Below are 25,357 nucleotides of genomic sequence, written 5' to 3'. Positions count from 1 at the left end.
CATTACAAATTTAATAATTGGCTTCCATCAGTTTCACAGTGTAATGGTAACAAATGTCATGAAGCAACAAAACAATCTCGTCAGAACGGAATAATGCTGTTTTTTTTTTCTCTAAAATAATATAACACGTAGTAATGTAATATAAACAGACGCAGCAAGATACTTACCTTGTTAGGTCTAGAGCTACATGATACATGTGTGATCTTCAACAGCCTCCTGTGCACAAGTGTTTGACATCATAAGTCGACACAAATAATTCATGCAAAATAGATAACGACAAACTTGGAGAATTCACAATTTACAACCACTACTTTAACACCCATTACTTAAAAATAGCAATAATTAAAGAAAATAGTGTTATATGCAGTGATAATAAATACTGGTTACACATTCTTGTTTGCTGTTAAGTATAAGAAAAACGTAGAAAGAATTAGCACCATCGTCTGTGTGGGAAAATTTGCTGTGTTTATCTTCCACTGTTTTAAAAATGGCTGAAATATAGTCACGAAAATTCATGTAGAGACAACAAAATTGGGAACCTTTTCCGTGTCACTTTTCTTTTAATATGTTAGAAAATGCACAAGTTGTAAATTTACAATTAACATGTATTCTAGAAAACAACACTTATTTTATAGTAGAAATGGAATGGCTTGAACATTTTCTTAGCGGATAAAATTGTGAAGATCGACATAAATTTAAAACTAGTCTCTTAGGTTTTTTGCAAAATTGCTGTGCGATCCCACGCTATAGCAGATACAGCTATCATAATAGGGAGCTATAGCTTCAAAAATTATCGACAATAGATCTCCAGCCTTTCTTTCTTGTGTTTTTGCAATCCATATTTGTAGTTTTTAAATTATCAATTTTTAATTATATTTTATTTTGGCTTTTTAATGCACCACAATGGGCAAGTATATGTCTATAGTGAGACACAACCTCCACGAAGCGTCTATACAAATTATTTTCATTAGAAAAGCCACCTTTTCAATGAAAATGATACGTCTAAACATCAACTTAAATAAAACAGTTTTGAACAAGTTCCTTTACTATTCCTATCATTTATCACTATCGTAGTTAATGATGAACACCACTTAAATATCCATATTACTAATTTTAGTGCTAAAAGAGGTTAAGAAAGAGAACCAGAAAAAGAACAACTTCTAGTTCTGAAAAAAAAGCACAATATTTCCAAATTTAATAAAACTTCAAGATTAATAACAATATCGAACAACAATCAGCGAAAATGTACTCTGTAACATTAATTAACTCGTTAAGATAAAATAACAAGATTATTAGTTTAGTGATTAGACAACGAGATGATAAACATGTTATTTTCTGATTTACAAAATCTTTATAGTATTAATATCTGTACGTCACCGCTAGGGGAAGCTCTTATGAATATCAGAAAAGAAGTAGTGGCATATTCGACGTGGTCTTGGTAGAAAGTAGAATTTAAAAGGTTGTAAGCGCTTTAAGAGGATTAAAAATGCATCGTTGACCCAAACATATAGAAAGAGTAAGAAATAAACTGTATACAAAGTCACAACAAAATAATTACAGAATTTTCTATCACCCAAATTTATGTAAAGAAAACCCACCGTACATATTTGTGTTACTTGTAAGTACAAATATGTTTGTTGAAATTATTTAAGTATAAAATCAATGGAGAAGGTGGAAGGAATAAATATATCGATGATTCAATTGCTGAATTTTTAAAAAGTATTTCGATTGCCCATTGTTGTCATATTTAATGTAATTTTGTATATGAGGTATGTAAAGTTAGAAAAGTAAACTCTTATTCCCTAGTTTTATAGATTATAAAGGTGAAGCTTCTATATAATCATGGATGTGGTAAAGATGAAGACTGAGCCCCTTTCTGATGAAGAGCAGGATGCCTTGTTGGATATCAACTTCATGAAAAAGGAAGGAGAAACACTCGCAGTAACAAGTAGTAAGTGTGAATATTTATAATTTAAATGTTTTATCTTCTTCCCAACTTAAGTGTTGTAACATTGAATTGATTGTAAATTTTATATTTCTCACAGAATTTCATTTCCTATCCAAGGGATTTATATTAGTGAGTAATATTAGGCAGCATTTTTTAAATTAATTTAGTCTTAGTCAGAAACATGAATGCATAATCTTATTCAATATTGTCATCTATGAATGAGGTAAAACCTGGGTACCTGTATCACACTTATCTACAATTTTCTACATACCCACTTTCCTTGTGACTAATTTAGATGTTTTGAAAGCTTCTTCAGTAGTTCAGACTTTGCTCCCTGTTCTTTGACAAAATATTCAATTAAAATCTGCCACCAGAGGTTTACACAGAACTACAGTGACAGCAATCATGGTGAGAGGACATATAATGTAATTGGTAGAGTACTGTACAGAACAGTTGGTAGTTGAAGAGCAGCTTCTTTGGGCATCAGAAAATTAATAATTTACAGTTGCTATATAAGCCAAATATGTGAAAGTGGGAGTGATACAGCTACCCTCCCCTCCATCACACCCCAGTTGATACATCCGTGGTTTAAGACCTTTCCATTTTTTGCAGTTGACTTCTGTAACACTATATCAAAGTTTGAGTTGGATTTAACTAAGAAGAAATATATGCTTCAGTATTGCAAGTAAATGTACATCTTGTATTTTAATTGTGTCATTCTTTTACAGAATTTGTAAGCTGTGGCATACAGCTATCATCCACTTGTCCAACGTAAGATATTGAAGTTGTGGATTTCTTTCATATTAGAAATACCACAAAATCCTGTCTAACAGATTATATTCTGTTTATTATATAGAACAATACAACTTCAGTGTTTTTCTGGATTGTGCTTATGCCAAAACTGGATAGAAAGAGAAGACTAAGTGGGTGGGGGAAGTTAAATAAAAACAGGTAATAAATACATGTGATTGCACATCACAAGGGGAATAGTCTTGTATTAGATAATTCTATCTTAAAATATTTCTTGCTTCTCACTAATATTTGAGACATTGCTTATTCTTTCAAAAGTTCATACTCATTCTCTTCAAATTTTGTATTGATGGCACTACATTTATTTTGTGCATGTTTTGAATGTGAAGCCAACTTTGTAGTCTTGATCTACCAATAATTATTCATCTTGACACAATTCAGCAGTTCCCTTCAAGCATATTACAGCTTCTCTGGGAGGCATGTCCATCCCTTCTGAAAACTTGTGTAATATTGTAAGTCTTGAAAGTGGACTCAAAGTATGATGTATGTTTAAAAAAATTAAATCTTTTAATTGTTGATTTTAAAACATAATTAACATAATTAACTAAAATATAATGATAAGATTTGAATAGAATTTAAACTGTATCCCTAATTCTAACATTTCTAGGTAAGAAACAGTTGTAAGTGCTGCAGCTGATCAACCAATCGACAATACTGCAGTCAATTACACTTACTTCATAATGACCACTTGGCACTAATTTTAAAATAATAGTTGTTAGATTGCACTGCAAAATGAACTCTTTCTAATGATTACATACATGTGTACTTAACATCTATATGGAGGCTACAAAGCTCTAACTAGTCTCTTAAAGGTGACTGTGGCTATTTTTAGAAGTTGAAAAAATGTATTACTTGTTTCAACTGTATTCATTTAGAGAACTTTGCATAACTTTTTGACTTGCTCATTTCAAGCAACATAGTATCTAGACATATTTCTACTCAACTAACATTGTATTGTCGATCATACAGGAAGCCAAAGTAGAGAATTTTTGTAGCTTTTGAAGTTTAAGTAGTTTTTAAAGGTTTCTTTTGAAATAAAGGACTTAAAACTTTAATAATATAAAACTTTGAACCATAACATACATTATAATGTTAATTTTATTCACATACGTTAGTATTAAATAAATGGATGTAACACAATGACTTGCACAGAAAAGGGTTTAAAGGGGTATCCTTCACTAAAGAGTTATCAGGTATATCTGGCTACAGGTATGCTATGTAAACAACTGAGACTTATTAAGTTCAACATTTTTGTAGCTTCTTTAGTCATAAAACTTGAGTTTTTCTTCTCCTTGTAAAACCAGGAATATTTCTTGGTATTATCTCATCCATACTGATGATCATCTCTTTGCACACAGTGGATATTTCAGTGTTTGTACTTTTCATTAACTTTTCAGTTAAGACATAGTAATTATCTCTATCTTTCCCTCCAACTGTCTACTGATCAATAGAGTATTGCCAATCCCATTTTATGTCTACTTTCCTTGACTGTTTTCACAATAGTTGTGTGTGAGACTGCCAGTAGAAACTAATGAAATACTTTTTCTGCAAAAGAGAGAATTTTGTTGTTACTGTATTGAGTGGAAAAACCATCACATTTAAAATGAAGACTACTCAGACAAGAGTTGTGGATTTAGTATTATTTGACAATTGATTGTTCAACAGTTACAGTTATTAGGTTCTGACTGACACCTTCTGTTTAGTCAACAACTGAACAATTTAAAAGAACTTTGTAGTTGATTTCCCTGCCATCAACCATTAAAAAATAAATTATCAACAAAAATTGTTAATAGATGTTGCCTTCATCTTAGTGAGCATTCAGAAATAGTGTTAGTGGCAGATAGCCCTTGTAACATTTGATTACAAAGACAGTCTGGACGTGTTTTTGGGAAACAAACTTGGTGGCGTCAAATCATGAGAAGCACTCCTCCCTCAGTTTAAAAAAAATCTAAGATGAACAAACTAGAAATTTAAAACAACTTGTAAGTCTGCAATTGAGCAGAGTATAGATAACACATTCTATAGTTTTTTTGTTGAAAATCAAAAATTTTTTGTGAATTTCTTTTCCTCTCTAAAGCATAAAGTTTACTGAAGAAAAGATAATTTCTAGACATAATCTTTTCTTTTGTTTCTGCTACTTCTGTTACACCAAACTGGTTTTGTTGAACTCACAGTCCATCACTATATTGCCTGGAATCTGAAATAAAATAATAGCCTAACCTGTAACAGTTGTAAAATGGCTGTCTCTAACATTCTTATACTTACAAAACAATGTTAAGGAGCTTTTAGCAGTTAAAAGTGGAATTCACAATTGTGGTATCAAAAGCAGTTTAACATTAGAAATGGCTAAATCATTTAATTTTAAGAGATTTATTTGAGGATAGTTTAATAAGTTACTTGTACATAGAATTACATAATAAGAAAAATATTTATATTGGTGCTGTCAAGAACTACTTCTGAGAATATTTTTGAAAAGTGTATCTTAAAAGCTACAAAATGAGTGGCAACATGAATTGCCCCATATATTTGAAATTAGAAAATTACCAAGACTTTCTACTGTCATAATTGCTATCTTACCAACTCTGTTCAAATTGCTTGTATTACAAAAAATGCTACTTTTTATGAAACTCCTACATTCTTTTGGCACCTGACAAATACTTTTCTGACATTCTAGGTTATCTTTGTTATTCAGGGTAGTTTGCTGAAAAACTGATAAACCTTTAGAATGTTTTCTGTTAGATATCTGAGTTGGCGTTTGCTGCACTACTGTGCTGCTATTGATAATGAATTCAGTATAATGTAATGAAAATTTTAACATACTGCATAAATTAAACAGTTGCCTGGTTGAAAAAATAAATGTAAATAGTCTCTCCCGTGAAACACAAGTCTCTATTTTTAGGCAGTTTTGCCTATTTATATAGGAACCATTTAACATTTTTATTGAAATTACTCCATTAAAGAATGGAGTACTAGAAGATAATGATCTCTGAAGGTGAATTGGAGATACTGGTTGGTTTCTAACCTGATCATGAACATCCATTAGAGACATGACATCCAACCTGCAATGAATGTCTTATAGTTCCAGTTAGAATGAGGATACACCATGCTGTTTAATTTTCATACTTTTTCTTCCTTACTCATTGTCTATATTACATAGACCTTTGCATTGTAAGGACCAACCAACTCTTTGATTTTTCCTGGATGTTTGCTATCTCATTTGCTTGCATGAATTTGTAAGATTTATGAGTTTTGTATAATATGTATTTGAACTTCGGAACTGTATCTGCTTTATTACTAAATTACTTTTCTTCTACCAGGTTTGGGAAAATGCTTTGTTCTTTAACCCTTAAACAGCAGCCATCATCAACTGATGCTGCTACCAACAACACTTCCACTGTTGAGGGGTTAAACGTACTTACCTGTTTAACAACCATTTGAGACTACAATGAACAATTTGCAAAAAACAGTCAATAGGTAAACGACCACGTCTTGAAGACTCTGAGCAGCAATCTTCAACATCTGTAACACACGTTCCCCATTTCTTATATTACACTCTCTTTCAGAAAAAAACCTTTAGGGCAAATGCCCCCCTTTTTTATTCAGAAGGGACTAGAGGGTCTTGCTGGCTCTCCAAAGTCAGGAAAGAAGCTTTGATCTGGGGACATATCAGTTGAAACATCCACAACCCAACACAGTGAACTCCTCTTGAATTCAACGGCAATTTGGGATATACCTATTGAGGTTATCCCTCATGCTACCTTAAATTCATCACGAGGAGTTATTGTTGAGAGGGATTTGAAGAACGTCCCCGAGTCAGAGATTCTCACTGGTCTCTCCACTCAAGGAGATTCTGTAGTGAGGCTCATCTCCACTCACAGAGATGGAGTTACACTGCCAACAAATACCCTTGTTTTGACATTTACATCATCATGTGCACCTGCCACCATCAAGGCAGGTTATCTAATTTGCAGGGTACGGCCATACATTCCAAACTCTCTCCGATGTTTCCAATGTCAGAGGTTCAGTCACTCAAAGACATCATGTTGTGGTTCCCTGACATGTACTCATTGTGGTGGCAAGGACCACGATGCCTATGAATGTGACATGGACCCACATTGCATCAACTGCAATGGTTCTCACCCTTTCTACTTTCGCTCTTGCCCAAAATGGTTGGAGGAAAAAGAGGTGCAGCATTTGAAAACGACTCATAGCATTAGTTATCCTGAGGCTCGGAAATTGCTGCCCGCCACTCCATCTTGGACATATGCTGCTGCACTTCATTCCACAACTATAGTGGGAGTGCAGACAGATCTCTCTGTGCCTCCAAGAGAATCTTTTTCAAAGCATTAACCTTTTAACCTCCATGGTTAAAAAGGTTGATGAATCTACTTCCACACCCATCTATGTTCCTCCCATACATTCCAACAAACCTCAAGATCCACATCCTTCAGTTTCAAATACAGGCATTTCTTCTGATACATCTTTTTCTCCCACCCCAAGACGCAAAACAATCATTTGTTCGCGTCCTCAGTCACTGGAATCCCCTTCCAATAACATAGACCTGCCCAATTGACCCAGGGCAGGATCCATGGAGGTTGATAGACCTCCTCCGACTAAGGACAGTAAGGAAAAAAGACGTGGTCATAAACAGAAGGTTTCTCCAGCCACTTCGCATACCTATCATTAAAAATGGCCACCTTGATACAATGGAATTGTCGAGGTTTATGTTCTAATCTGGATGATATCAAAACACTGATTGCTTCCTACCATCCTGTATGTCTTTCCTTACAAGAAACATTTCTAAAACCTGCGGATACAGTCACCATTTGACAGTTTTCTCTGTACAGAAATGACAGGCTGTGTGATGGACAAGTACATGGAGGGGTGGCGCTATTGGTTTATCAGCACGTGCCCACCCTGTTTTTGTCACTCAACACACCCTTGGAGGCCATATTCGTCTGTGTTTTCTTGGGTCGTACCATCACTGTTTGTTCTCTCTACCTGTCCCCTGGAGAGACATATGATCAATCAGACCTTGATGCTGTCATTGAACAGTTGCCGTCTCTCTTTCTACTCCTGGGGGACTTTAATGGGCATCATCCCCTCTGGGGAAGTGCTGTTATTGATGGGAGGGGTCACTCTGTAGGGCTATGCTCTCTGATCACAACCTTTCTCTTTTAAATACTGGTTTTTCCACTTATTTTCATGCACCTAGTCAGTCCTTTACTGCTATTGATCTCTGTTTTCTTCCCTTCATTATTCTCCCATTTTTCATGGAGGGTTGACAATAATCCACTTGGCAGTGATAATTTTCCTATACTTTTGAGAGAGACTGGCCGTGGTTGATGCCACCCTACCCGCATGCCCTGGTGGAAGCTGGATCAGGCAGACTAGTCCACTTTCACTGCTCTCACAGATCCTGCCATCGTGAATCAGCCATCAATACACGACTGTGTGGCAACTGTACCTGGCTGTATTATACAAGCAGCTGCTCAGTGTATTCCTAAAATCTCGACATGTTTTTTACGATATCTTTGTCCATGGTGGAATCCTGCTTGCAACTTAGCATGGAAGGCTCTAAAACGGGCCTGGGATACTTTTTGTAGATATCCCACACTTTCGAACCACGTCACTTTCCAAGCACATGCTAGGTGGGTAAGACGTCAAAGCCAGAGGGAATCTTGGATTAAGTTCACAACTAGCATATCTTCTACCACCAGTTCCAAGGTCATATGGGACAGGATTCGAAAGGTCAGTGGGCACTACAATTCTGTCTTCCTCTCAATCTTACTCTCTGATGGTCAGGAGGTGGCTGATGTCCGGAGCATCGCTGATACTCTAGGTGAAAGCTTTAGACAGGTATCTAGCACTTCTGCTTGTTCCTTCACCTTCTTGGCCATCAAGACTGGCAGAGCATTCACCTGTTTCCTTGCGAACTGACTGTCTCCTTGACTATAATTGTCCCTTTACACTGGTGGAACTGAAAATGGCCCTTCATCGGTCTGGCAGTACATCTGTTGGACCTGATGATGCACACTATGACATGCTGCACCATCTATCTCCTGCTTCTCTTGATGTCCTTCTAATTATCTTTAACCAGATCTGGCAGGAGAATGTTTTTCCTGATGCTTGGCACCAGGCTATCATTTTACCTTTCTCTAAGCCAGGGAAAGATCCCAAGATTCCTTCAAACTACCGTCCAATTGCTTTGACGAACAGTCTCTGTAAGACCTTAGAAAGGATGGTTAATGCTTGTCTTGTTTGGTTCCTTGAATCAAACAACCTCCTCTCGCCCACCCAGTGTGGGTTCTGACGACAGCACTCCACCACAGACCACCTAATTCGACTTGAAACATCAATCAGAGAAGCCTTTCTCAAATACCAACATCTTATATCAATATTCTTTGACATTGAGAAGGCTTATGATACAACATGGAGGTATGGCATTTTGCGAGACCTCCATATATATATGGGTTACATGGCCATTTGCCCATTTTTATTAAAATTTCTAATGGGCAGGAGATTCTAAGATTATGTGGATTTGACACATTCCCGTTAGTTTCTACAGGAACTTGGAGTCCCTAAGGGCTGTGTTTTGAGTGTCAGTATAAAGATAAATGCCATCACTGAACAACTCCCTCTCGCTGTTGCAAATGGGCTGTAATGTCGACAACTTTCACATCTCGTGTCAGTCGTCAAAGATGAGATATAATGAGCAGCAACTACAAACAGCCCTCAATTGTGTACTGAAGTGGACTATGGCGAACGGCTTTAATTTTTCTCTCTCTAAAACCATTTGCATGCAATTTTGCCACCAACAGGGTATTCACCCTGATCCTGAACTTCATATCAGTGAAGTTTTGCTGCCAGTGGTCCCTGAGACCAAGTTCTTGGGGCTTATCTTTGACCGTAAGCTGACCTTTATACCACATTTAAAGCACCTACGGGTCAAATGCACAAGAGCACTGAACATCCTTCGTGTCCTCTCTACTGCCATTTGGGGAGCAGATTGATGTTCTATGTTAAAGGTATATCATGCTCTTATTCGATCAAAACTCAACTATGGATCAATGGTCTATGGCTCTGCCAGACCCTCAGCCTTAAAGATGCTGGACCCCATTCATCACCAAGGACTTTCACTCTGCACTGGGGCTTTCTGCACCTATCCAGTTCAAAGTATATACATTGAATCTCATGAACCTTCTCTACACCTTTGCCGTTTGCAACTATCTTTACTATATTCTTTGAAACTTTGTTCCTTATCAAAGTGTCCCACCTTGGGATGTGTTTTCCTTCCTCAGTGGGCTGTACTTTTTCAGAACAGACGATCTTCCATTGCTTCTTTTGGCCTTCGCATGCAGGTACAATTGGATGAATTGGGTCTGTCCTTGGATAACATTGCAGAATCCACAGATCAGCCCATCCCACCATGGCTTATTACAGCCCCCAAATGTGACCTTTCTTTCAGTCATCTGAAAAAGGCAGATACTCCAGATTGGAAGTACCGTCTTTTATTTAATGAACATCTTTCAAACAATCATTCTATCCAATTTATACAGATGGTTCCAAATCAGGTAATTCAGTGGGCTCTGTCATGGTTTGCTGCGGTTTGGTGGTTGCATGCAGAATCCCCTCTACAGCTTCTGTGTTCACTGCTGAACTGTATGCCATATCTCTTGCCCTGGATCATATTGAAGCTTAGCAGTACTCCAACTACACTGTTTATACTGACTCGCTTAGTTCTCTACTGGCCCTGGAATTGCTGCATGTTGGCTCACACCCTGTTTTCGCTGATAATCAAAACCAACTGGCCCATTTCTCATCAACTGCTACTTCTATCCAGTTTTTCTGGATACCAGGCGATGTTGGTATTCGTGGGAATGAGCTTGCAGACACGGCAGATAGATTTAGCTGTCACCACTGTACCTATTTCGTACGTGGACTATGGTCCTGTATTCAAGGCTCGGCTCCGTGCCAGCTGACAGTCTACTTGGAGGGAGCAACGCGACAACAAGCTTTTTCAAATAAAACCCTATATTGGGCTTTGGCCATCTAGCTTCCATAAGGTTCGGAAGGAGGAAGTTGTTCTAACTAGACTACGCATTGGTCACAGTTTTTTAACTCATCCTTTTCTTTTATCTGGAACTGTTGCACCAGTGTGTAGTTTGTGTAACACTCAAATCACTGTAAGCCACATTTTACTTTTTTGCCATCGTTACGACTCTCAATGATGGCACTGTTTTAAACATGTTCTGCTTCAAGGTTTGTTCGTAACATTAGACTGTGTTATTGGTGACGTGACACTGTCCATCTTGATAAAGTTTTTCTAATGGCCATTAATCTTTTTAATCTCATTTAAGTGTTGGATATTTATTCATTACACCTTTTTAATTGTGGTTCCCTTTTCAAAGTTTCAATCTTTCTAGTTCAATTTGAAATTGGAAAATGGCCAGAACATTAAATAACTCGACACCAGGACTGGAAAGGCCAACTTCAGGTGACTAATACTGCTGTTTGAACTACCTGTTATTCGTGCTGGCAAGTTTTTATTCCAGTTTTGCTGCATGTCTTTTAAACTTTTATTACTTTACCCTTTGGTACTGGCCATAATGACACATAACTCGTAACTAGGACTGGAAAGACCAACTTCAGGTGATTGACGGTGGTTCTTGAACTTACCTGTTAGTCTTCCTGGCGGGTTATGATCATTGCCATTTTGCTAGAGTAAATATTTTACAACTTTGAAGACTGGATGTCACCATTGGTTTTTACACCATTTTCTGTTTTAATTGCTGTTTTGTTTTTACCTCCATTTACTTTTACAAATTTTACTCCATTTACTTGACTTTATCTTTTCACTGGACATTTGGCTACTCATTGTTACAATTTTGCTATGTATCTTTTAAAACTTCTATTCTTTTACATTTTGATACTGGTTGCTGTGACACATAACCCGGAACCAGGACTGGAAAGACCAACTTCAGGTGACTGACGGTGGTTCTTGTACTTACCTGTTGGTCTTCCTGGCGGGTTATGATCATTACCATTTTGCTAGAGAAAGTACTTTACAACTTGTTTTACTCTGCTTTCTCTCTTAACATTGTAAACTAGGTGTCAACATTGGTTTTATACTTTTTCTGTTTTTCAATGATGTTTTGTTTTACCTTCATTTCCTTTTCTGTATTTTGCTACATTTAATTTGTTTTTACCTTTTTACTGGAATGTTGGTGCAGATAGCCTAGCTGCTTTGTACCATAAAACACTAAATCCATCAATCAATCAATTAACAATTTGCATGGTAGTTCAGGTATATTTTCTAAACCTGCCTTATGATGAATATTTTATTGTTTTCTGTGCACCTGTATATCATGTAGAAAATTATAGAAGATGTCTGTTTATATAAACACATTGTATGGATTTTGATTATGCTTTAATGAAGTGCAAGTTATGCTGAGTCTTTTTATAGACAAACCTACATTATTTATATAGAAGAAGATAATTCCTTGGAAGAAAGTTCTCTGCCTACCATTTTGACGTTTGGTATAACAAAAGAGGAGCAAGAGGTAAAGTGTGATGGAGAATCAGAGAAAAATGAGGTAATTTGTAGGTTAAACCTTTTACAGCTGTATTATTAAACAGAATATGTAACTGTAATTATATCATTCTTGACTTTGTTAACAAGACTAGACACAAACAATGAGATGTTTGTAGTCACAAGCTGAAAAAATCCACTACAAGTTTGATGCACAGATATTTCCATATAACTTACTGTACACCTTTTTTTAATTACTTATGAAAACTGCACCAGTTGTGTAAAACAATAACTTTTTTTCTAATTATAACAATTATTCTATGTTGAATTACACATAGCATTTACAGTTGTTTAGTGTGTTATATTAAACCTATTCAGGAATCTCTCCTCATTGTTTCTTTCCATCATTGGTGATGTTCTGTTTGATAGCTGAGCTTCTTCACTATAGCTCTACAGCAGGTGAGTTTCCACTGTGAAACTCTATTGTAATGCTGTAATTTACAACCTTACATTCTTTCTATAATCTATCTAGTTTATCATTTCAACATCTGATTACTTGACTAATTAGTCTTTTGAAGGAAATATCATGAATACTTGTTTCATTTGTCTTCTGCTGGAGGTATGTAACAGTTGAATGGATATGTGTGGGAAGCAGTTTGTGTAAGTGAGTTGTGTTGCTGTTACAGTAGAGAACTTTAGGATTATGTTATATACTGTTGTCTGAAACATGTGGATGGATTTTGCCACTTAATTTCATATTCAAGGACTATATTATGTTATTAGGTGCTACTTTTGTTGTAGGTCTGTTGGTGGTTATTCTTACAGCAGGGTAATTTGTTGTATTTGCTAATCAGTTAAGCAGTGGTGTCAGTAAGTGGTTACACTTGCTTTTTAACTTTTTGTTACTTTTCATTTCATCAGTTACATTATGAGAATGTGTAGAATTTTCTGCTAAATTTTCTGTTTTTAATCAACTACCATTTACTTGTAGGTCGTTAAATATTGAACACATATCAGAAGATTCAAAGTTAATTCATGTTGTTATTCTTATGAATGATAAGATCTATACCAGTAAATATAGGCCTATTAGACTTACGTTAATGACAAGATAACTTTTTGAAGTCTGGTAAAGGATGCTATGTATAGTTATTTAACATACTATAAAACTTTGTTGGACAGTCAACATGCTTCTACTATGACAAATCTTGCCTTACCAATCTTTTGACTTTGAAGAGGTTAGTGTTTATATAACTGACATTACTGTTATGAATTTGTGTTTCTAGATTAAAATAAAATATTTCTAAAATCATTTTGTGGAGATAAAGATGGTAAGCTGACCTATTGTAAAAGAAGTGTGGATTGATGGAAGAAATCAAAGGGTTGTTATAAATGTGGTTCAGTTAATCTAAATTAATTTTACAAGTGAGGTACCTCAGGGCTGAGTGTTAAGATTTTGCTTTACTTTGGTAATATAGATGCAGGAATAGTCTAATTATCTCAGTTAACTGAAGATATTAAGGTTTTAGGTGTTGCTGGCAGTGAAGAGGATGCTCCTGTTTTATAAAAGGATGATTTATTGTTGAGTTTGGCAAATAAGAAGCAGATGGCTTTTAGTTATAATGAATACTAGATGGTATACATGGGATATCATAATATGAGTTATGAGTAAAATTGTAATGGGAATTGAAATATTTTGGAAGGAGAGAATCTTAGTGCATTGGTTGATCAATCTTTTAAACAAAGTATTGCTGCTAGTGGCATACAAGTAGGGGAGGGAGATCACCCAAGGTTATTCATGGTTGATTTGTTGTGAGATGGACAGATGGAGACATATTTAGATTCCCAAAGACTTCATCGACTTTTGGACATGGGCTTATAAACTGTAGCCAGAATAACTTTTAACAGATCAAAGTGTTCTTGGATACATCTGACCCTCACAACTGTTGTAAGATATTTATCTTTTCTCCAAATATTCTTGGAAGCTTCTGAATATTTCCCACATAAATTTGATGATGAATTGGGTCTTTTGTTGACTTTTACCTAGGTAAGATTGTTAGCTTCTGCTCCTTAAATTTCTTGGCATGTATGTTGTTGGGTCTTATTTGGTGGCTTTGTTGGATGGAGTTTTACCTGGCACCTTGCTCCATGAGTTATGTAACTCTTTCTCTTTATCCATTGATGTTTGTTTGAGGGCATTCCAGAGTCATTGGAATTGTGGATTGTTATTACCTGTTTGCATTCTTCTTTTATTGTTATTGGCTTCTTGACGTTTTTTTTGCTCAATGGTAGCCATGGTACAACATCTTTTCTGATGTCCCAGCCCCTCTCTCAGGTTCAGCTCCTTGATCTGCTGTTACTCAGAATAGAGTCCATCTTTATTACTAGATACCTCTCCTCTTGGGCGTACTATTATCAGTGACATTGGTGGCTACCCTATACCAGTGGGGTCTGTGGGAATGTGGTTACAACAGTTGCTGGACATTTGGAATTCCTTCACTGTAGATTCAGGAGTTCTTCAGATTTTGCAATCATAGTTGGTTATTCATTACATCTCTACCTCAGTTATTCTCCAAACCAGTAGTATTTTTTAACCCCAACATATCTGCAAGTGTGAATCTTTGTTCTATGGCTATCAGAGAGTTGTTGGTCAAGGAAATGATGGAGAGAGAGTCAATTCTGTTCTTCAGGGATTTTATTTCCATTTATTTGTTTTGCCAAATAAAGATGGGAGATTGGCATCTGATTATTATTTTTTTTCTTTCAACCAACTCCTAGATTCCCCAGTTTCGTGATGGAGTCCTTTTTCAACCTACGTTTGGCATTTTTTACCAGATCTGTGGATGAGCAAGTACAGTATTGCTGATGCATATCTCAACATTCTCATAATGAAGTCATCCTGCATCTATTTAAATTTCATGCACAAATTTCAGGGCTCTGCTCTGACTTAGCATCTGCACCATAAGTCTTCTGCAGGGTCATACAAGCTTTTTCTTGTCACCTTCATTTTTTGGGTCAGTGCAAACACCAACATATGGAAGACTATTTACTTCTAACACCATCTAATCAGTTAGTTGAATGACACACCCATATTCTCTTTTGGGAAACCACAAGGCTGACTTTCAGCACATCAGAACCAAGAAATACATTCTCTTGCTGACTCAATACATTGTCCATCTGGGTGTATTTTCAACTTCTATTTAATTTGGGCTCAGCCAACTCCCATCCAGCTCCATGCTATGGAATGGGCAGTCAGGCTCTTACTCGCATCTTCTTCTCCTGCTGTGCAAATGATTCTCTTTCTCTTTTGGGGATGTGGGCCTCCCTTGAATCTCTAATTCCTTTGAGACATGCTTTTCTTTTTTTACTCATTTTTTGAGACGTGTTTAAACACACACTTGACAGCAACCTAGAACTTTCTGCACAATACTATTTAGTATATGGTGCAACAATGTTTGATTAAAGCAAAGAGTAAAATTCAGAAGGTTTAGATAAAGTGATGTCAATTCATGACAATTGAATTACACAACAAATGAATCATTTACAGTTACAAATAATAATGACAATAAACAGTAAGTTCCTCTTCAAAAAAAGTATAATATTTTTTATATTATTTACAAAGACTGTTCTCAGTTCATGTACAGTCATTTCATATAGTCAATTCATTCAGTCTTCATCATCATTTGCAGTCCTCTTGATAGCCTCATAAGCTGCACCCATTAGGTCTTCTTCCCTCTTAAAGTACTTCTCCAATAGATTGGCATGGTAGATCTTTGTTTTCACATTCACCTTATATTCAGTTTTGTTGACCACCTTTTGCACATCAAAAGACTCTCTCCACTGCAGGATAAGAGTGTAATTGTCTGTAGTAGAAGACTTGTTAGAAGAGCCAAACCATTCTGTCCAACCTTGAAATATCAGTACTTGGCCTTGTAACAGAAGTGTTTTTGACTGCCTTGAGGTGCATATAAGATCGCTCAAGCAAGTTGACAGATCTCCATTTGGTTACTAAGGCCTAACACATACTTATATGCATTCTTCATTTCTGACTCTTCTCTTGTCCACAGCTCTTACTGCCTGAAAGTACCAGCTTCAGTCACATGATCTCTCCTAGTATGTCTTCTTCAGCAGATTTGTTATTTTAAGACTGTTGATTTTACCCTTATTTCTAGGGTTATACTGGGTGGAACAGAGCTGCCTAGTATTGATAAGTCTACATGCCTCTTACATCAGTTCTAAGGTAAACTGGGTCCCTCTTTCGCTCAAGACTTTTTTTGGAAGTCTACTCTGCAGAACACTTTGAGGAGGGATTTTGCTACTTTCTCTGTCTCTGTTTTCAGCAATGCTATGGTGTCTGGATAATGTGTTGTGTAGTTGACTACTGTCAGACCATATAGATGTAACTGCTATTTGTATGATCATGCCCACAGTTACTTTGTTGAGTAGCTTTTCTGTGAGTGGCATCTCACCCAGTTACACTTTGGCTACCTTCCTTCTAGATATTGTCTTTTGGCAAGTGTCACATGATCTGTAGAATATGGTCACATCTCTGATTATCCCTCAGTCAATGAATGTTGCTTGTGATTCTGTTGGTGTCTTCTTTACTTCTAGCTGCCTTCCCAGATTTCACTCATGAATCAACTTCATCACTCAGGCCAGTATTATGTTGGTACTTATCTGTTTAACTTCTCCAATATCCCTTGAGATATATGGTACAGCACTCCTTTTTGATCCTGTACTCTATAAATCCTTTGTCCCAAAGTTTCTGTAGTCAAGAGTTTTTCTTCTTTGCATCCATCAGTTTCCATAGACCTATGTTTGAAATGCTGCTTTTTGAGACTTGAAGGAACTTGATGTCTTGTTTGCTCTTCTTCTCTTAAGCTCTTGTGGTAACTGCATAGCATACAACACATCAGTCTTCTCTGTCTGGTTCTTCCAAATGTTTACTACTTTGTATATTGCTGATTATCAAGTTGTAGGTGGGTGCCTTCATACATGTTGCCTCAAGGTCTCCCACATAGCATGGAGTGCCCACCTTTATTCTTATTTTGGGAAACCTTTTCACTGTTGCTTCTATTATCTTTATTCTTGCTGCAGCATTCATTGTGGTAGTCTCCATTTCCTTGTTTTTTGCAAAATTCATTTTTCTAAGTAACTTCATTTGCTTTATTTTGAAATTTATGTTGCATGTTGGTCACAAACTGGCACTCATTCATAATATCTCACACTTTATAACCAATATAGCATCTCTTTGTTTTCTGTTAATGTTTTTGCTGTTGCTTGTTGGTGGTAGACTTGCACTCACTTGCAGTGTGTTCCATTTTATCACAAGCATAGAATCTCTTCTTCCATTTGTCTGTTGACCACTGGTAAGCCATCCCTGGTTTTGACTTTAACTGGTTATCCTTGGATGTGCCAGTTACGCTTCCTCTGTGTACTTCCATGTACTGCTTTAAAAGCTTGATCATCTCATCCATGTCTTTTATTGTTCTCTCCCGTAACAACAGTGACATATCATAGGAGCATATGATTATGAGCTGTTCATGCATTAGTAAGTCTGCTGGTCCCTCAAAAATATTTTCATATGTGGTCATATCAGCACATCTTGTGAAGTATTGTCATAGATGTGCTGCAAACTTTGGACAATTGGCTCTGACCTCATTGTCATTCTTGGGTCCTTTGTTTTTCTGTTGGATATGCTTGTGCTTTTATTCACTCTATTTCCAGTCTCACTTTCCTTTTCTTTTTCAATTTTTTTGTTATTCTCTCTAGTTGCAGTCTCCTTTCTCTCTCTCCTTTTCTTCTTTTAAATTTGTGGTCGTATATTTTCTTTATATTTTCCATTTCTCCTTTTACTTCTTTCAGCCCTTCGGTGTGGATTCCTGTACGTGGTGAGGGGACCCTCCAGGGAAGGTTCTGTTCTTTCAGTTTATGTCCTCTGGGATCTAAACATCCACTCACGTGTTTGCCATGCATGGCGAACCGTGAAGGAGAGGAGAGGATCCTGGTGGTTTAGGGGTCCAACCCTAATACACCACTTTGGCCTTGAATTCCTGTAGATAGGAAGCCTTGAGGTGGTCCCCCATGGGTCAATCAGCTGGTTCACTTGGGCTAGGGTCAACCAAGTACCAGTGTTGGATGTTCTCAACAGGTGTTGTAGACACCTGGGATACTTTCCATAGATATCCCACACTCTCGAACTGCATCTCTTTCCAGCAGGCCTGCACACATGCTTGGTGGGTAAGATGTCAAAGCCAGAAGAAATCTTGGATTAAGTTCACAACTGGCATATCTTCTATCACCAGTTCCAAAGTCATATAGGACAAGATTCAAAAGGTAAGTGGGCACTACAATTCTGTCTTCCTCTCTATCTTGCTCTCTGATGGTCAGGAGGTGGCTGATACCAGAGCATTGCTGATACTCTAGGTGAAAGCTTTTGCCAGGTATCTAGCACTTCTGCTTGTTCCTCCACCTTCTTGGCCATCAAGACTCAGGCAGAGTGATCACCTCTTTTACTTTTGAGCTGATTGTCTCTATGTCTGTAATTGTCCTTTTACACTGGTGGAACTCAAACTTTCCCTTCATCAGTCTGGCAGTACATCAGTTGGACCTGATGATATACACTATGAAATACTGCACCATCTATCTCCTGATTCTCTTGCTATTCTTCTGATTGTTTTCAACTGGATCTGGCAGGATAATGTTTTTCCTAATGCCTGGCACCAGTTTATTGTCCTATCTGGACCAAAATATGGAACTGGAAGTAACAGAAACTGGTTTTCTTTCTTCTTTTTTTGTATATGTTTTGTTTGTCTGTAAAATAAGACATAAAATATGTTGTCTCTAAATTGTTTTAACACTCTTAGCATTCATAACTAAGTTTGAAACATTAGATTTATTAATTATATCCTCATGTTTTATATTCATGAACTGTGAAGTCTACATGTAATAATCACTCTATTTGTTATTTCTATTCAACTTTTCATTGTATTGTTTAATTTTAGAACCAATCTGTTCCAGTGAAAGTGGAGCAGTCTGGTGATCTGTTACCTGATGATGTTATTTCAAAGTTTAGTTACAGTGACGATGAGGGTAGTTTACACTGTAATGTTATGAATGTGAAAACAGAAACTGGATTTCAAAGAGATGTTGAATCTGGATTAGAAAGAACATCTGGTAAGTAAAAACATCTAAAACTTATGTTTGTTGAAACTACAATAACATTTTCCAAACAGACTTGGTGATTGTAAATGATATTTTAACCCTGAAGTAACTATAAGATATTCCATGCTGAACCTTTAGTATGTTTGCCTCTTTACTTAACTTGGCAAGCTTTGGGTAAATATTATAAGTCTTTTGTACAAAAAAATAAGATATTTTAATGAAGTATCGTTACTAAAAACTGGTTAGAGTAGTGACTACTTCAAGTGCAAAGTGATTTACTTCCCAAGATTAATAATACTTTCAACATGTGAAAATTTCATTTCAGTTATCTCTAAGATATCCTAACTAAATATAAAATAATTTTATCAGTAAAATTGTATTTGATATGTTACTTTATTTTTCCAAATTCTATTATCAATTCTTCAATGTGATTGATTTTGTAACTTCTTAAAAAAATTAAATTTTTTTCTTTCTTTCTAGAAAGACTGCAAACTGTAACATGAAAGTAATTTGTTTTTCTTAAAAAGTTTGAACCTGTTAATTTAATTTAAACTAACAAGTTTATAAATATGAACTTGTTATATTGTAGTTACTTTTATAATTATAAATATATAACATACATAAACAACAATAAATGTATTACTTAACTATAACCTCTTGGTTTTTTTGCTGTTAGTTGCTTACTAAATTTAAGCCTATTTTTAATACTTATGGTACTAGCACACTAAGTGATGTTTCTTTATTTGTTTAAGTAATGCACCTAACAACACAGAGAAATAACATACAAAAAGTAACCAATGTTTTATAACAACCATAATTTACCTTGCTTTGATATAAAAAGCCTTAAAGCATCCCTTATGTTTGTTGACCCAAACATCTCAAGAGGAACTTTCAAACTGAAATGAAAATAGACAATACTTTAACAGTACTCTGTACTAAAAACAATGTAATACAACACATCATTTGATAGATTAAAACACTGACTTTCCTTTAGTTATAAGTTATGTAGTTTAAAACATAAGAGTGAACTACTAGATATTTGTGAAAGAGAAGGTGTGGAAAATTAGTGTGAGTTTCTAGAGTATGATTCCACAAACAAATAGCATTGAATGATCCAAAAATTAGACTCTTTCTTAGTAATATCTATATTATAATGAGTAGTTTACATTAAATTTTGAACCTTTTGGAGAGTTGGTAAATTAGAGAAGGGAGAATTTCTCGAGATCAAATGTCACAGTTCTCATGCCAGGTGATTGAGAATGTTTTTTTTATATTTATTTTAGAAAATTAAGAACTGAAAAGTTAATAATTTTACAGTTTGATTCATTTTGATGCTAAGTTTTTTTTGCATACAATAATGATAAAGCAGTTTATTTAAGTTCTGACACAATACATCCCTTCACTCGCACAATAGCTTTTCTCAACCTCTTTCTTTCTTCTAACACATTTTAAAATAAATTTTCTTACTTGATACATTAGCCTTTGTACCTTTCAGTTCAAGCTGTTTGTTTAGCATGCATACCACACAAAAATAGGAGTATGAGACACTCCTGTAGCAGCTGGCTCTCTCAGTATTACATTTCATTACTTCATTTTTGAACTGAGAGTCAGACATGTTTCATACTTGTTTTTGAATTTTCTTGCTTTGTGGAGATTTCATACTTTATTTTATTCCTGTATAACAATTTTTCTTCTTTTCATTAGTTTGCTTCCAGTTTTGTGAGGGCTTATGTTTTATGATTTTTTTTTAGATTATCTTGAATTACGAATTCTAAATTTAATGTGACTACCATTTTTGCTCTTGCTTTTTCTGATGATCCAGTTACTAAAGTCAATGGATCAACACTATTGGCTGAAGGGGTAGAAGCCTTAGTTCAACAGGAATTAACTTCCCATATTGGGTTTAGTTCATCATCATCTCCAGATAGGGCAAATACACCTTCAAGCTGATGAAGTTAAGTTTGAAGATGATCATTTTGATAGAGTGAATGACTAAGTTTGTGGATGACCAAGTACAATGGGTGTATAAAACAGTTTTGGACTCTTTTGTGCAAGCTTGCCTTGGCTTCTTGTGTTTTCTTGAATAGTTTGGGCCTTAGCTGGATACCTCCATTTCTTGGGGCTCTGGACTCATCATTATATGCATGAAAAACTCCTTCCCATTTGGAGTCATTTGTTCACACTAATTTCTCCACATGCATTATCTTCAGTGGGAACTACAGGATAATTGAAATTTCCTCTCAGATCTGTTGGGTCTCTCAGTTGTTCTTCGTGTTTCCCTGCAGTCCAATCTTATTTAGTGGTTGGACATAAACAATACTGTGGTTGGTGTTTCTCCTACACCTTCTTGCACAGATTGGTATCTTTTACAGATGTTTTTCTTGAGGGATTGGGATGCTTCTTTTGAAGCACAGGAGATTTCCAGAACTTATTTTTTAACAGAATCTGGGCTTTATGTCTTATAGAGATATTAACAGTTTGTCAAGCTGTGTCTCACTTCCCCCATTTTCTGTGCAAGATGGTGGTTATGGTGCATTACAACAATTTCTACACCCCAAAGTAAGGAAGAACTAAGTCCATGTCCATGCATGTGAAAGCTTTGTAATGTTTGCCAATAATCTGCAAAATTTTGTGATTATATGGTTACTGTATTAAAAGCTTTTGCAGGAAAATTATAACAAGCACAAAATGGTTAAGAAATTGGTCTCTGGGACTGGTCTTGTAGCAAAGGAATTAAAATTAAATTGCTTGCTATGAAGTCCCATTTACATTTAACTGTTTTTTTCACACATTCATCAAACATTTCCTTTCAGAAACTGGGAAACATTGGTAAGATTAAATGATTAATTATTGCAAAATTAATCCCACAGATTAAAACATCTTCTAAAAATGCTGGTATCTCATGATACTGGAGAAAATATACCAGCAATCAATATGCTAATTTGTCATAGCAGAAAGAGTTGTATGTTACCAGCTGCTTTTGCTTGAGTTTCTTTACCTATGTGAAAAATACAAGTAGTTTCAGCCTAGAAATAGAAGTAGTTGCCAGTGCTGATAATGATAAGTTGCCTGTCTATGGGAGAGCTTGAGACATCAGTTTTGGACATTGTGGGTCAAATAATGAAACTGAAGTTTGCAAATCACCTTTTTATGAGGACATTGTTTTTTTCACATTGGAATAATGAAATGACAAGGTAGATGAAGACAACACCAAAAGCACTGCTCTATTATTACTTGTCATAGCTTAAGAGTTGCTTTCAATGTCACAAGCCATGTATTGCCCAGTAAATCGTGCAATTACATCAATTCTCATGAAAGTGTTCAAACAACCATTTTTACACAACTGTCACTAATTGAAGACACAATCCTTTTTCTACACAGATCATTGTAAAATCAAGATTAGACTTTATTAAGTAGATTTTGCCTTTTCAAGTACAGTGACACTGTCTTCACACATTTACGATGCAAATTATCCACTTTAGTTGAAAATAGAGAAGACTGTAAGCTTAATTTTTGTAGTACATGCATTTTAGCATGATGTGTGAAATAAAAATAACACCTTGTTGTAGGGAATTGTAATTATGGAAAACATATTTGTTTTTAAAAGTACCCTTTAGTAGCCAAACTCCTACAATGAACTTCTATTTAATAATGAATTATTTTGCAGAGTCCCATGGTGTTTGTTATGATGAGATTAACTGTACTTGTTTCTATAAAAGAAACATTAAAGAAACTTTCTAATTCATCAACATATAATTTCATTGCTCTACATGTATAAACTTTGTAAATAATGGTTGGAACCAATTTCTGTATATAATGTTTCAACATGTTTGGAGAATGTACTACTGTCAATTATTTCTATAGATGTGATTTTCTGAAGATTACCACCCTTATAAAATCTGAAACATTGAGTCCTAAGTCTCCAGTCATTTAAGTCAACATGCAGAAGCCTATAATCAAATAATTTTTAATCAAAGAAATCATACCTAAATGTAAATAAAAGTTATAAACATTTTAGTTTAGTCTAAGTGTTTGTACTTATAGGTACATATTTAACGTATGTACCATGTTGTAACAGCAACTATAAAGTATTAGTGTTAATTAACTTGTTAAAGTATGCAAACCATGGCAATCAACAACTTCAAGTTTGAAAATATAATTAATACTGAATGTAGTACTGAGAATAATGTTGTTTATTGTGAGAGGTGGTTTTAGACTTTGTCCACTGAAAACTTCTCTTGAATATAGTCTGTTACCAACAGTTTGTGTTCAGTGTTATTTTGATCTTGGTACAAAACTTTTATGAAGTATAAAACTTAGTTTTAACTTTAATATTTGTGTTGATCATATTAAAACCTTAATATATATTTAGATGTCCATTAAGTAAAGTAATTTTTGATATATTTATTAACTATTTTTGTGACATCATATATATATATATATTTTAGGTATAAAGACCGGTGTGAATATCTGTTGTTGGAGTCAGTTTCCTGGTTATCCTGTTATAAAAGAAGAACATCACTTTACAGAAGACATGAAAACCTCAAATAACAGTATTTGCGGAGAAATAAAATTAAGTGCAAATAACCCAGAATCATGTAATATACCTCCATGTAATAACACACTTTACAGTTGTGGAAAAACATTTGAAAACCTAAAACAAAAGAGAATACATTCTGGACAGAAACCTCATCACTGTGTAGTTTGTGGAAAACGGTTTGGAACACACAGTGAAATACAAATACATCAAAGGAGACATACTGGAGAGAAACCATACAGTTGTGCAGTGTGTGGAAAACATTTTGGCACTAACAGTGAATTAAAAATACATCAAAGGAGACATTCTGGGGAGAAACCATACACATGTACAGTGTGTGGAAAACAGTTTGGAACAAACAGTGAATTAAAAATACATCAGAGAATACACACTGGGGAGAAACCTTACAGTTGTACAGTGTGTGGAAAACAGTTTGGAACAAATACTATCTACAAAAGACATCAAAGAATACACACTGGGGAGAAACCATACAGTTGTACAGTGTGTGGAAAACAGTTTGGGACCAACAGTGAATTAAAAATACATCAGAGAATGCACACTGGTGAGAAACCTTACAATTGTACAGATTGTGGAAAACAGTTTGGAACAAATAGTTGCTTAAGAATACATCAAAGAATACACACTGGGGAGAAACCATACAGTTGTATAGTGTGTTCTAAACAATTTATATCACACTACAACATGAAACACCATCAAAGAATACATACTGGGGAGAAACCTTACAGTTGTACAGTGTGTGATAAGCAATTTATATCAAACTGTAACTTGAAACACCATCAGAGAATACACACTGGGGAGAAACCTTATGGTTGTACAGTGTGTGGAAAACACTTTGGCACAAATACTGTCTTAAAAAGACATCAAAGAATACACACTGGAGAGAAACCTTACAGTTGTACAGTGTGTGTAAAACAGTTTAGAACAAAGAGTGAATTAGAAGTTCATCAAAGAATACACACTGGGGAGAAACCTTACAGTTGTACATTGTGTGGAAAACTCTTTGGTACAAACAGTAATTTAAAAACACATCAAAGAATACATACAGGGGAGAAAAAATATAGCTACACAGTGGAAAAAGAGTGAATTAGAAAAATCAAGAAATAATGTGTACTGATGACATACCTTACCACTGTGGAGTTTGTGTAAAACACTTTGGTACAAGTAGTATCTTAAAAAGACATCAGTGAAGATACACTGTGGAGAAACCTTATAGCTGTACACATTTTGAGAAACAGTTTTTAAGAAATGGTAACTTATAAAAATATCACAGAATATACATTTGGAGTAAACCTTGCAGCTGTGCTGTTTGTGAAAAATTATTTTTAATCAGTGATTGCCCTTTCAGTGG

General features: G+C 35.4%; 1 protein-coding gene across 1 annotated transcript in view; it reads left to right on the top strand.

The window, feature by feature from the left end:
• The first annotated feature begins 1,382 nt into the window (after positions 1-1,382).
• LOC143227482 (uncharacterized) overlaps positions 1,383-25,357 on the top strand; it is a 73,825-nt gene continuing 49,850 nt past the window's right edge. The window contains exons 1-5 of the mRNA XM_076458924.1: positions 1,383-1,618; positions 1,807-1,951; positions 12,248-12,354; positions 19,292-19,463; positions 23,900-25,088. Coding sequence (XP_076315039.1) covers positions 1,843-1,951; positions 12,248-12,354; positions 19,292-19,463; positions 23,900-25,088 — 1,577 coding nt within the window. The 5' untranslated portion in view covers positions 1,383-1,618; positions 1,807-1,842. The remainder of the gene's footprint in view (positions 1,619-1,806; positions 1,952-12,247; positions 12,355-19,291; positions 19,464-23,899; positions 25,089-25,357) is intronic.

This window comes from Tachypleus tridentatus, chromosome 9 (genome assembly GCF_004210375.1).
Source record: "Tachypleus tridentatus isolate NWPU-2018 chromosome 9, ASM421037v1, whole genome shotgun sequence".
Lineage (NCBI taxonomy): Eukaryota > Metazoa > Arthropoda > Merostomata > Xiphosura > Limulidae > Tachypleus > Tachypleus tridentatus.
The sequence above is the reverse complement of the archived record's forward strand: the minus strand, read 5'-3'. Positions and strand labels throughout refer to the sequence as shown.